The sequence below is a fragment of the Leucoraja erinacea genome, chromosome 18 (assembly GCF_028641065.1).
Source record: "Leucoraja erinacea ecotype New England chromosome 18, Leri_hhj_1, whole genome shotgun sequence".
In the NCBI taxonomy this organism is placed as follows: domain Eukaryota; kingdom Metazoa; phylum Chordata; class Chondrichthyes; order Rajiformes; family Rajidae; genus Leucoraja; species Leucoraja erinaceus.
Window position 1 is genome coordinate 39,485,243 of NC_073394.1, and position 15,033 is coordinate 39,500,275.

At 43.3% G+C, this 15,033-nt stretch overlaps 1 protein-coding gene across 1 annotated transcript in view; it reads right to left on the reverse strand.

Moving 5' to 3' along the window:
* The window catches only part of LOC129705948 (protein inscuteable homolog), a 230,274-nt gene that overhangs the window by 81,496 nt on the left and 133,745 nt on the right, over positions 1 to 15,033 (reverse strand). The window contains exon 6 of the mRNA XM_055649883.1: positions 13,545 to 13,670. Coding sequence (XP_055505858.1) covers positions 13,545 to 13,670 — 126 coding nt within the window. The remainder of the gene's footprint in view (positions 1 to 13,544; positions 13,671 to 15,033) is intronic.

The following is a 15,033-nucleotide window of genomic DNA, read 5'->3' on the forward strand; positions in this document are numbered from 1 at the left end:
ATGATGTGAGTGATGAAGTGATCATTAGATCAAACATAGCTTTAATCACTGTTGCACAAGCACAGCATTGGAAGCTGTCAGCCGTTGGGACCTCGTGCAGCATCTGCTGACTAAAGAAGGAGGAGAGTGCTGTAATAGCTATGGTGATGGGGTGGAGTTAGTGAAGTTAGCAACATGTGGTTAGTGGCTGAACAGCATCAATCTACAATGACTGCCAAGGTGCTACCTCCTGCACCCATGCAGAACTCATAGACTTCATTAACTTCACCATCAATCCATCCAGGCATTTATGGATATAATACTAAATATACCTCCAATAAAATTTTGTTATATGCAGACGATGTACATTACTAACCCCCAAGTTAGTATTCCAAACGTATTATAGACCAATTTGGTTCCTTTTCTGGATACAGAATTAATTGGAATAAAAGTGAAATCATGCCAAGAAAAGAACAAGACCCTTCTCAACTCCAACAATTTCCTTTCAGTACCGTTACTGAAAAGTTCAGATATCTTGGAATTTATGTGACGAGAAAGTATTCCTCTTTGTTTAAAACAAACTTCCCATAATTAATTACTAAACTGTATACGTATATACAATTTTGGAAAACACTTCCTATTTCCCTTCTTGGTAGATTAAATGCCATAAAGATGATCTTCCTTCCGCAACTTTTATACTTATTCCAATCAATACTGATGTATCTCCCAAAAAGCTTTTTCAAAAAAATGGACTCTATTGTTACTAACTTAATTTGGGACTACAAAACCCACCGAATACACAAAAGACATTTGTGAAAATCCAAAGAAAATGGAGGTTTAGCTCTACATAACTTTCTCTTTTACCCAATTGGCAACTAATATTAAATATATAACTTTCTGGTTGAACGATACACGTCAACATGTAAATTGGTTAAAAATGGAGAGGGAAGATTGTTTGCCTTTTTGTATGGGCGCGATCCTCCTATCTCCAACACATCTGAATAAGTCAATGTATATGATAATACATAGTACTATCCATATCTGGAAACAGCTGAAACTCAGTCTTAAATTGAGAAACATGTCTCTCTTTTTCCCATTGCAAATAATCCCTCTTTTAAACCGTCTACTTTAGATATGGTGTTTGTTCAATGGAAGAATCAGGGAATCAAAACTGTGGGAGACCTCTATAAGAAGGGGACTCTCTCCTCTTTTCAAGAACTACAGGATAAATATGATTTGAATGCCAATAACTTCGAGATTACGTGAAAACATACACACATGATTGTTCTCTTATGAGTCCTTATATATTAGATGACTGTTTGAATAGACATGCCGATACAAGCAAGTTGATATTTTACATTTATAACACTCTTCTAAATATTGACACTCCACCTTCTTAGATTTATAGGCGAGCATGGGAGGATGAGCTGGGTTTACCCATTTCGAAAGATATATGGGAGGAAAGTCTACTATACATACATTACTGTTCTTTAAATGCCAGGCATTGCCTGATACAATTTAAAGTATTGCATAGGTTATACTACTCAAAGACCAAATTGAACAAGATCTTCCCAACTGTGATAAATGTCACTTTCAAGAAGCCACCCTAACTCACACTTTTGTATCCTGTGTAAAAATGCAAAACTTCTGGACGGAAATATTCAATATTATTTCTAAAACTCCATTGGAGCCATATCCAAAACTAATAATATTAGGAATGTCAGAGAGACTGCGCTAATCTAACGATATTCCAAAGACGCTTCCTTGACTACGGTTTAATAACTGCGAAAACGCTTCCTTGACTACGGTTTAATAACTTGAATTCTGGAAAAAGATAACAGTCCCCACAGTGAAGATGTGGATCACAGAAATGACCGAGACACTACATCTAGAAAAAATAAGGTTTGTCAGTCAAGACAAGACCATAAAAGAAGACCATATTTTTGAAAATTGATCTGGTTTGTCTTGACTGACAAACCAGATCAATTTTCAAAAATATGGTCTTCTTTTATTGAATTTCTTCAACAACATAATGGTTGAACACAAATTCAAAACTGATGGTAGGGCTGTGTGAGCGGGCGTATGGAAGGGCAGAATCTCCGCTTCCTGCACACCTTTTCTAGTTCTCTTTTTTTTCCTTGCTTTTTTTTTCTTTTCTGCTTTCTTTCCTTTTTTTCCCTTTTTTTTCTTCCCTACCTAGTTAATAGTTTATAAAAATGTTAAAACTGAAGCTGTGCGAAAATTGTATAACTGTTATGTCGATCATTTTTGTACAATTGCTTCTAACAAAAAAAAACTTCACCACCAATTTCCATCCTGCACTCAAATTTACTTGGACAATCTCCGACACCTTCCTCCCCTTTCTTGATCTCACAGTCTTCATCACATAAGATAGACTACTGACTACTGTATATTACAAACCCACTGACTCCCACAACTATCTCAACTACAATTCTTCCCACCCTGCCTCCTATAAAGACTCTATCCCCTACTCCCAATTCCTCCGCTTCTGCGCCCAAGATGAGGTGTTCCATACTAGAACATCTGAGATGCCCTCATTCTTTAGGGAACAGAGGTTCCCCTCTCCCATCATAGATGAGGCCCTCACTCATGTCTCCTCGGTACCCCACAGCTCCGCCCTTGCTCCCCCTCCCCCTAGTCACAACAGAGACAGAGTCCCCCTAGTCCTTACCATCTACCTCATCAGCCATCGCATACAACACATAATCCTCCAAAATCTCCGCCACCTCCAACGGGATCCCACCACTATCCACATTTTCCCATCTCCACCCCTTTCCACCTTTTGCAGAGACCGTTCCCTCCGCAACTTCTTGGTTCACTCAGCATTTTCCACCCAAACCACCCCCTCCCCAGGTACCTTCTCCTGCAACTGCAGAAGATACAACACCTGTCCCTATACCTCCTTCGTTGACTCTGTCCAGGGACCCCAACTGTTCTTTCAGGTGAGGCAGAGGTTCACTTGCACCTCCCCCAACCTCATCTACTGTATCCGTTGTTCAAGATGCAGACCCTTATACCTTGGCGAGACTAAAGGTAGACTGGGCAATCGTTTCGCTGAACACCTTCGCTCAGCCCATCTGAACCTACCTTCTCTCCGGAGATGCTGCCTGTCCCGCTGAGTCACTCCAGCTTTTTGTTTCTAACTTCAGTTTAAACCAGCATCGGCAATTACTTCCTACAACATATCCCTTCATCTGCTTCACATCCTCTCTTTATCTCACAGCCTTTTGTTTTCTTTTCATCTCTGGTCTTTATCCATCCATCTGCCAATCAAGCCCTGTATCCACCTATCACTCACCAGACTTTTTTAGGCCCCACCTCTCCTTTCCAGCTTTCAGTTTGCAGACGGGTCCCGATCTGAAACGTCCATTCTGTCCATTCCCTCCACAGATGCTGCCCGACCTGCTGAGTTCCTCCAGCATTTGGTATTCTGATCATTATCCTGGTACCTATAGGTTTATATTTACAGAATCCTTTGTGAATACTGTTGGCAAATGAGGCAAGTGGATTCTTACATCATTTGAATCAACAAGTTCACTGCAAATTAATTGCCGGAATCTATGTCGAGACAGGAAACCCAATAAATCAGATTTAAGAATCTCAAAAAGAATATTACTTAATCATTCTAACAACTCGCATTCAAATAAAATGAAAAAATGGATTCTGGCTCTTTGTGAAAGATATACTATTTCTGTTTTGAACAAGATTCTATTTTTTTTTTGTCAGTAAGCAATCAGAGTTTGTCTCGCAAACCGTGACCCACAGAGCCCCGGAGTGATGCTCGAAATATGTGTCACCCACTCCAGTGACTGCAATTATAGTGGAGGTCAGCAGATATTAAATCAATAAATAAAAGGCAAGCTTTATCCTGCGTCAGGTAAGTGATATATATATAAGCACGAACTGGTTCAAATCCAACGCAAACTCAAATTGCGGCAAACTAATTAACGCATTATACTTATGTTTAAATGTGTTTAGTTTAGTTTAGTTTAATTTAGTTTAGAGATACAGCGTGGAAACAGGCCGCTTCGGCCCTCCGTGTCCATGCCAACCAGCGATCCCGGAAGCTAACGCTATCCTATACACACGGGGGACAATTTAAAATTATACCAAATAAAATGAGCCTACAAACTTGTACGTCCCTGGAGGAATGGGAGGAAACCGGAGATCCTGGAGAAAACCCACGCAAATCACGGGGAGACCGTGCAAACTCCGTACTGACAGCATCGGTAATCAGGATCGAAGCAGGGTCTCTGGCGCTGTAAGGCAGCAGCTCTACCGCTGCACCACCGTGCCACCCTTTTCATTTTCCTCTTTATGAGTGTGCATATTAATAAATGTATTTACACCTGCACACTCACACAGCTCTTTATCTTGTACCTGAGGTACTAATATTAAAGCTTTCAGTCACTGTAGATTCTATGGTACAACACAAAGTCACAGATAACAGGATCTCGGAAATGCAGCGGACTCACAGCGGATGAAGGTACGTTGGGATTAAGATAAATGATCCAAATCCATGATCTGATCGGAGTGTGGAAGAAAAACCAAATTAGCCTCAATCTGTGAGCAATTAACACCTCTGGTTCATTTAATTTTGAGTACAGTCGCAGAGTCACACATAGAAGAAATACACGAAATGCTGGAGTAACTCTTTCCCGAGTTACTCACAAATTCTCCCGAGTTTTCCCCTTGATTCAAACACGGAGAATCTCTGTAGCGAGTCTGTGGGTGGCCGTAGGAGTCTGAAGATATTTCGTAGCGGCTCGTTATGCCTCGGGGCATTAGGTAAGTCGGGACGTTTTTTCCAGCATGACAAAATAGTCCACGAGTAAAAAGATAGTCGGGAGGAGGAGTTCGTAGATCACAAAAATCTTTACGGTCCTTTCAACTCGGCAGAGTGGGACAGGCCATTTAGGCAGCAACTCTGGAGAAAAGGAATAGGTGATGTTTCAGGTCGAACCACTCTTATAGACTGAGAGTCAGGGGACAGGAAAGCTAGAGGTTTGAAAATGTTCAGAACTAATCAGAGCCGACACCGATGACCAAGGCAAGGTGGAGCCCACAATGGTCCATTGTTGGCTGTGGAAGAGGTGATAACAAAGGGATACATAGATACATAGACAATTGGTTCAGGAATAGGCCATTCGGCACTTCGAGCCAGAAACGCTATTCAATGTGATCATGGCTGATCATCCACAATCAGTACCCCGTTCCTGCCTTCTCCCCGTATCCCTTGATTCCGCTAGCCCTAAGAGCTCTATCTAACTCTCTTTTAAATGCATCCAGTGAATCGGCCTCCACTGCCTTCTGGGAGATATATGAATGTGAACAGTGGAACAGGCAGGATGACTGGGGTGGGGAGGGGCCAAGACAGGGGGAATGCAATTAGAGAAACCAATGTATATACCGCTGGTGTGTAAGCTACCAGAGCAAAATATGAGGCCCTGTTCCTCCAATTTGTGTTGGGCCTCACTCTGACAGTGGAGGAGGCCCAGGACAGAAAGGTAATTATGGGTTGGAAGGAACTGCAGATGATGTTTTGAACCAAAGATAGACACAAAAAGCTGGAGTAAGTCATTGGGACAGGCAACATCTCTGGAGAGAAGGAATGGGTGACATTTCGGGTCAAGACTCTTCTTTCCCGAAACGTCACCCATTCCTTCTCTCCAGAGATGCTGCCTGTCCCGCTGAGTTGCTCTAGCTTTTTGTGTCTATCTAAGGTCATTATGGGAATGGGAAATGGAGGATCTTATAGCGTGGAAACAGGCCCTTTGTCCCAACTTGCCCAAGCTGATGTGTCTCCTCGGTACCCTTGGTCCCCATCCCCCTAGTCACAACAGAGACATAGTCCCCCTGGTCCTCACCTTTCCCCCCATCAGCCATCACATGCAACACTTAATCCTCCGACATTTTTGCCACCTCCAACCGATCCCACCACTAGTCACATCTTCCCATCTCCTCCCCTTTCCACCTGCCGCAGAGACCTTTCCCTCTGCTATTCCCTGGTTAACTCATCTCTTCCCCCTCCCCAGATACCTTTCCCCTGCAACCTCAGAAGATGCAACACCTGTCCCTATACCTCCTCCCTCGACTCTGTCTAGGGATGCCGACAGTCCTTTCAGGTGAGGCAGAGGTTCACTTGCACCTCCTCCAACCTCATCTGCTGTATCCGTTGTTCAAGATGTGGACTTATACATCGACGAGACCAAACGTAGACTGGGCGATCGTTTTGTTGAACACCTTCGCTCAGTCTGCCTGAACCTACCTGATCTCCCGGTTTCCAAACACTTTAATTCTCCTTCCCATTTCTACACTGATCTTCCTGTCCTAGGCCTCCTCCTTTGTCAGAGTGAGGATGAACGCAAATTTGAGGAACAGCATCTCATATTTCACATGGGCAGCTTATTGGTATCAATATTGATTTCTCTCACTTCAAGTAGCCCCGGCATTCCCTTTCTCTCCATTCTTCCCCCACCCAAGTCGCACCAGCTTCTTATTCTCTCCTAGCAAACAACTAATAATGGCTTGTATCCTTTATCATCATTATTTTTTTTGCATATCTTTCATTCATTTGTTCTATATCTCTCTACATCACCGTCTCTATCTCTCATTTCCCTTGCCCCACACTCTCAGTCTGAACAAAGGTCTCGACCCGAAACATCACCCATTCCTTCTCTCCAGAGACGCTGCCTGGCCCGCTGAGTTACTCCAGCACGTTGTGTCTATCTTCGGTGTAAATCAGCACCTGCAGTTCCTTCCTACCCATTTTATCCTCTATTGGCATTGTTCACTAGCCAGCTCATGACTCTTCCACCCCACTCTCCTATGCTCCACCTAACATCACCCCACCTATGCTGCAGTGGTGATACTGCCTGCAAGTGGCCAAGTGTGATTATAGTGTAGTAGGTTTCTTTCCTAGCACCATACGGGAAATTGGACAATAGTGTTTCATGAACCTCAAATCCATCGTACTTGAAGTCTATATAACTTTCACAATGGCATTTTGCTTAACCGTAATGGTACTTTAACAAATTAAAATGCGTGGGGACAATTCCTAGACTGGTCTCTCCAGCAATGCGCCATTCCCTCAGTTGGACCGGACTGCCAAACATCTCAATTTTTGTATGCAAGTTCCAAGGATGGGATTTCAAGTTGAAATCTTTTGACCCAGAGTATAAAGTATACTGGCAGCTACTCCTCTTGTGTTGGGCATGTGTTATGGATGAGCTGCAATTTCACCCAGTTTAACACTATATTGTCTGTGATCCCTTGTGCATGCTCTGTTTCTTTCCCATTGATCCCAGCTCCCTCACCAGTAACTCATAGAGGTTGAACAGGCCCAGATCAAAGGTTTTGAACTCAGATCTAAACCTACATTCTGTCTTCAGAAATACTGTGTGCTATCTGCACAATATTATGGTCATAAGGTCATGTGATAGGAGCTGAATTGGGTCATTCTGCCCATCAAGTCTACTCCGCCATTCAATGATGGCTGATCTATCTCTCCCCAGCCCCATTCTCCAGTCTTCGCCCCATCACCTATGATACACGTACTAATCAACCGTACTATTGATCTATCTCAGGCATACCAATAAAATCTTTACCTATGTTAAATATCAGCTTGATCATAGAGTCATAGAAGGGCACAGAAATAAACCCCTCGGCCCAGCTCTTCAATGCTGCCCAATGCTGACGCAAAATGCTTCAGATTGCATAGCAATCTTGCACCATTCTGGTGTTTTGCACTCATCATATAGTTATTGTTGTATTTATCATTAGTGTGTAGAGTCACACAGCAGCACAGAAACAGACCTTTCGGCCAACTTACCCAAGCCAACCAAGATGCCTCATCTACACTAGTTGCACCTGCCTGTATATGACACAAATATGTTAAAATCTTATATATCTATGTAGCTGTCCAAATGTTTTAAATACCATTATAATACCTGCCTTGACTACCTCCTCTGGCAGCTCGTACTATATATATATATATGTCCATCCACCACCCTCTGTGTGAATAATTAGCCCCTCAGGGTCCTATTAAATCTTTCCCCTCTCACCTTAAACCTATGCCCGCTGGTTCTTGATTCCCCTACTCTGCATAAAAGACTGTGCATTCACCCTAACTATTCCCCTCACCTTTATAAGATTACCCCTCATCTTCCTGCACTCCAAGGAATAAAGTCCTGGCCTGCCAAACCTCTCCCTGTAGCTAAGGCTTTCAAATCCCAGCAATATCCTTGTCAATGCTTTGTGAGCTGCATCTGAGCAAGGAAATTCATTGTGTGTCCGACAATTAATCAGCCTGATTGTCTCACACACCCTTACCACAACATTATTGGCTGTCCCTTCGTAAGTACCCAGGGCATTTTGTCAACAAGAAGGTTCCTTCCTGTTGGTGCCAATGATATTGAGGAACCATTCAATCAATAACTAGATGGTGGTTCTGAGCTACCATATACCTCATTGGAGACCCTCAGACTATCTTTAATCGGACTTTACCTTGCACTATTCACTTTATCATGTATCTGTGTACACTGTGGATGGCTCGACTGTAATCATGTATAGTCTTTCCGCTGACTTTTTAGCGCACTACAAAAGCTTTTCACTGTACCTCGGTACACTTGACTATAAACTAAGCTAAACTAAACTAAACAAACTAATTGTCATTCTATAAACCGTTTAGGCTGTTTACGGACCTAATTTAATTGATAAACTTGCTTTTTTAAACGTTTGCAATCTATCGGTAATGTTAAAAATTCTAGATATTTGAAAATCTATTTTTTAACCTTTAGAGGTAGAGTAGCTATACCCACTCCGACCATCACAACAGAAGCACTGCACATACCTGGATTTCAATCAGAATTGATTTAATGCCATACTCTCAGTTCATAAGTTCTAAAACTCATTGACATTTCTTGTCGAGACATTTAAACAACCAGAGGGAAATTGGTTGCTATAGTAACTTAAATTGCACAAAGAAAGGTTGATGGCCAAGACATTTAGTCAACTAAAGTGGACAGCTTGGTCGCTTTGAAACAATGCAATGATGGCAGTCTGCTGGAATGGCCAGTCAGTCAAACACCTTATGCGTCCACTATCCTTCAATGCTGAAGATCTCCTCCAGTTAATTAAAATTGTCCAGGAGTCGAATTTTGAAAACAGGTTGATGGCCACTTGACACTAGAGTCCTGAGGGACTAATTCTTTATCTTTTGCTCTTTGACTTCGAAATCAGTGGACAGTGAGCCTGAAACATTGCAAATCAAAATAAGAACAATCTAGACTTTGGACTTTGGAGATACAGCGTGGAAACAGATCCTTTGGTCCACCGAGTCTGCGCCGACCAACCCTGTACACTAGCACTATCTTGCAGTCTGCGGACATTTTACAAATTTTTACTAAAGTCAATGAGTCTAAGTCTTTGGGACGTGGGAGGAACCTGGAGCACCAGGAGGAAATCCATGTAAATCACAAACTCCGTACAGACAGATTCAGATTCAGATTCAGATTCAATTTAATTGTCATTGTCAGTGTACAGTACAGAGACAACGAAATGCATTATAAAGACAGCACCCATAGTCAGGATTGAACCCTGGTATCTGGCGTTGTAAGGCAGCAACTCTACCACTGCACCACCGTTCCGCCCCAAAACCTCAAAGGTGGGGGTGAGGTGGGCTAACTATGAGGGTAATATTATTCACTTGATTTAGTCACAGTGACCACTGGGCCTCGTTCAGTATTGACCCCGTTGCCCAACCATTTGGACCATTGCCCTGTATACCTGGGCAATGCGGGCATTCATCTCAAGACTGCTTCAGTGACTGCAGTGGTCTAGCTGCCACCCACTCTCCCAGGCAGTGTGTCCACCGTGCTTTATTGTCACGTGTGCACACTGCGTAGATCACACATGCACGAGTCGGCAAAAAAGTCCAGCGTCCGCCGTCACCGGACGGACTGGAGCGGCTCCCGATCCAAGTAAGCCCCAGGCTGCTGCAGAGCCCCCTCCATCATTTAGGTATGTTACAAAACCTACCTGAATCGCCATTGGGAATCTGCCCACAGCCAGGTCAGCGATTTTGGCGCTGTTTGGAGGGGGCGGGTTTAAAACGCGATTTTTACTAGGCTGTACTAAACGCAGATGTTCAGCCTAGTAAATCATTAACCAAAAATCGCTGCAAGACCCGGTCGCAAAAGGTATTATTAGTTTTATAGGCCTCGATAATATAGTTATAATAATTTTAAAATTACTATCTGATTCCGCAACCTCTCGCAGCCCCAGGGTTTTATAAAGCAAACAATTAAAGGTATGTACCTTATTTTTACATTAAATGGGGCATATATATAACCCTATATATCAAGTTATCTATAGCGAGTAGTTCATTTTGGGCTTTTTATATCCCGCAGTATTTTTCTCGGCATTTGAGGGCACTAATCCAGCGCGATGTCAACATTCTAAACCAGCGCGTTCACAGAAACCCACTAGAAAGCCGATTTAAATGGGCATTTATTTACAGCAATTGAACACTAAATTCCTTCCATTTGGCCTATAAATTAATGTAAATTAGATATAAAAATCATGTTATATTGTGAATTATTTGTGAATATTATTTGGACACTTAGGCTATTTAAAAATGTTAATCTTTCCTTAAGAAATGGCCTTTTGACAATCCAAGATCACAGCTTTTTTGTAATGTCCATTGAAAATCAATAGGGAACAAGATGCTAATTTCCGAGTATGAAAATGGCCATAACTTTTTTAATACTTGAGATATGAAAGTGAATTTGGTGTCAAATTAAACTTATTGTTATGCTTTATCTGATGGGATAAATTGCAGACTTGATTTTTAAAATCTCAAAATTTTGTAACATTGCTACACATCATCCTTCACTGGCTTCACCCGCCAGCCGACGGCCGTCTCCTCACCCGACTGCCTCTGAGTCCCAGGGGCGCCGCCTGCAGTCAACCTTGAAGGCGCTGGAGGCAACACCGGGGCCAAGCTCAGTGGATTCCGAGCTTCTCCCCGCCGGGCCTTCCGTCGTCCGTCCACCAAGTCTCCCGGGCAGATTCCCGGCACACTGGCATCCCGGGAGCCTGCTGCCCCAATACTCACCACTCTCTGGGGGGAGAAGGTTCCATTCATCTCCCCTCCAAATCTAACTGTAGTTTCAATTTTCAAAGAGACACTGCTTGAAAAGTATAAATAAAAGCAACTAACAATTTTCAAATGGCCAGAAAAAAAATCGGCTCCAAAATTAAGAATATGATTCCCAAGATTTTGGATTTGGATGGTGGATCTGTAGAATTTATTGCCACAGATGGGTGTGGAGGCCAAGTCAATGGATATTTTTAAGGCAGAGATACACTATAGAAAGATTCTTGATTTGCACGGGTGTCAGGGGTTATGGGGAGAAGGCAGGAGAATGGGGTTAGGAGGGAGAGATAGATCAGCCGTGATTGAATGAGTAGATCATGAGTAGATGGGCCAATTGGCCTAATTCTGCTCCTATCACTTATGAACATGGATTTAAAAAAACATTCAATGCAAGTTCCACTGTACAATTGCTCCAAATAAAACTAGTCATTTCAGCAGACTACACGTGGTGGTGAATCTGTGAAATTCATTGCCACTAAATGCTCTGGAGGCCAAGTCAATGGATATTTTTAAGGCAGAGATAGATTGGTACGGATGTCAGGGGTTATGGGGAGAAGGCAGGAGAATGGGGTTAAGAGGCTGAGATAGACCGACCATGGTTGAATGGCGGGGTAGGCTTGATGGGCTGAATGGCCTAATTCTGCTCCTATCACGTGAACTTATGACCTTCAGTAGTTGTTACCTCTGTCAGCATTTGCTCCACTTCAAGTGGGGAAGGAACTTTGCGGGCAATTTTGGGAGCAATCTCTGACTAGTGAAGACCATGCCTTTACATACATGTGGACTGTTATAGATACTAACAACACTGAACTCTCCATTCACCTAGGTGGAGGGAACATTATGATCATCCATGTTCTCCAGCGAAGCTGCCTAACCTGCGGAGTTACGCCAGCACTTTGTTCTACCACATACTCATCAGAGCCTTTTGAACGACAGTCAGAGAGTGATTTCTATTAATTTAGTTTAGAGAATCAGCATGTAAACAGACCTTTTGGCCCACCTAGTGCATGTCGTCTATCGATCCCCCGTTCACACTAGTTATCCCACTTTCTCATCCACTTCCCTCAGACCAGGGGCAATTTACAGAGGAACGTGAGAGGGAACCGGAGCAACCGGAGGAAATTCATCTAAATGGTGGCCAACTAGGAAAAAGGGGAGATGCAGCGAGACCTGGGTGTCATGGTACACCAGTCATTGAAAGTAGGCATGCAGGTGCAGCAGGCAGTGAAGAAAGCGAATGGTATGTTAGCTTTCATAGCAAAAGGATTTGAGTATAGGAGCAGGGAGGTTCTACTGCAGTTGTACAGGGTCTTGGTGAGACCACACCTGGAGTATTGCGTACAGTTTTGGTCTCCAAATCTGAGGAAGGACATTCTTGCCATAGAGGGAGTGCAGAGAAGGTTCACCAGACTGATTCCTGGGATGTTAGGACTGTCTTATGAAGAAAGACTGGATAGACTTGGTTTATACTCTCTAGAATTTAGGAGACTGAGAGGGGATCTTATAGAAACTTACAAAATTCTTAAGGGGTTGGACAGGCTAGATGCAGGAAGATTGCTCCCAATGTTGGGGAAGTCCAGGACAAGGGGTCACAGCTTAAGGATAAGGGGGAAATCCTTTAAAACTGAGATGAGAAGAACTTTTTTCACACAGAGAGTGGTGAATCTCTGGAACTCTCTGCCACAGAGGGTAGTCGAGGCCAGTTCATTGGCTATATTTAAGAGGGAGTTAGATGTGGCCCTTGTGGCTAAGGGGATCAGGGGGTATGGAGAGAAGGCAGGTACGGGATACTGAGTTGGATGATCAGCCATAATCATATTGAATGGCGGTGCAGGCTCGAAGGGTCGAATGGCCTACTCCTGCACCTAATTTCTATGTTTCTATGTTTCGATCCAGTCACAGGGAGAACATGCAAACCACACACACACAGCACCCAAGGTCGGGATCGAACCCGGGTCTCTTGCACTGTAAGGCAGCAACTCCACCAGCTGTGCCACCATGCCACCAATTCTTCACGTTTCCAGTGTGAGATGATAAAAGACTAAAATGAATTGAAATACATTTTTCGAAGCTGGTGCAAATATTTTACAAAACACTCGTTTGCTCAGTTACCTCTTTTTGTCTGGTAATAATTACCTGTCTAATGCTGGTGACACAACATCTAATTGTCACATTCAGAAGCTCCAAACGCAGTGAATATTATTCAAATCAGGACTCTCAAGGTGTAGTTGCAATATAATGAACAGGTTCCAATATGTGCAGAATTGAATTCAATTACAGCAATTGCATTGACTTGATTTTCTTTTGATGTTGAGAGCAAGGTTGCTCACTCTCGTCAAGGTTCAGAACAAAGACTGTTCACGTTGATATTAATTCCCCAGCCTACCTTTTCCAGCTCACTGATGCCTTCTTCCGCAACACATATTGATGCCAGCGCTCTCAGGGCAAGGATATGTAAATAACAAGGAGCCTCTTGTCTGCACAGTTTGACGAGCATTGCCACCCCACCTTCCTGAAACAGAGAAAAATTATTCACACACTGCAAAAAATTAGAGTCTTAGAGTCGTAGAGTGATACAGTGTGAAAACAGGCCCTTCGGCCCAATGTGCCCACACCGGCCAACATGTCCCAGTTACACTAGTCCCACCTGCCCGTGTTTGGTCCATATCCCTCCAAAACTGTCTTATTAATGTACCTGCCTAACTGTTTCTTAAACATTGGGATAGCCCTGCCTCAACTACCTCCTCTGGCAGCTTGTTCCATACACCCATCACACTTTGTGTGAAAATGTTACCCCTCAGATTCCTATTAAATCACTAGACTAAGTGGGACCCGTTGGGTCCCATGTTCACACGGGAGGGCTGGTCCCCCAATGCAATATTCCACCTCTCCACAAATTCCAATATTGGTGGCCAGTGGATTCCTGGGGTGGCAGCTCAGTCCCTCATGCCTGATGTGCTGGCAGCTCACTCGCGGCTAGTGGGCTGGCAGTTAACTCACGGATATTCCTTGAAATTCCATTTCAAGCAGGGTGCAAGGCCACCAAATTCAAGTGCAGTTTCCGACCACTTCAAACAGGGTGCAAGGCCACCAAATTCTAGTGCAGTTTCCGACCACTTCAAGCAGGGTGCAAGGCCACCAAATTCAAATGCAGTTTCATACCATTTCATGCAGGGTGCAAGGCCACCACATTCAAATGCAGTTTCATACTATTTCAAGCAGAGTGAAACCACCATAAAACCACACAAAACACCACACTCACAGTTCAGTAGACATTCAGCGTGTTCAGTTGATTCACAGCTGAATCACAAAGTCATGACCTCTCCCTCCCCCATCATGCAGAGACTGAGCCACACCCACAATTCTGGGTTTTATAATCCCTCCCCCCTCCCACCAGAAAAGGTGTGGCCTTCATGACATGATTAACAGGAGAGAGATTCTCAACATTTTTTAAACATTAATAACACTTTTATTTTTCATTATTGGGAAGAATCCTCTGCACCTGATGAGCGGAGGGGGACTGAGTAAGATGGCCAGAAATCACTGCCGTAAGTGGTAGCGTTTTATCTAAAATCAATATAGAGTGCAAACAGGTAGTTGTCAAGTTTAGACCACCAACCATTTCTTTTACTTCAACCCAAAACCCCCAAACAACCATTTGCAGTGCTTTTACTTCAACCCAAACCCCCCAAACAACCATTTGTAGTGCTTTTACTTCAACCCAAAACTCCCAAACAACCATTTGCAGTGCTTTTACTTCAACTCAAACCCCCCAAACAACCATTTGCAGTGATTTTACTTCAACCTGAAACCTCCAAACAACCATTTGCAGTGCTTTTACTTCAAGCCAAAACCCCACAAACCTCCAAACAACA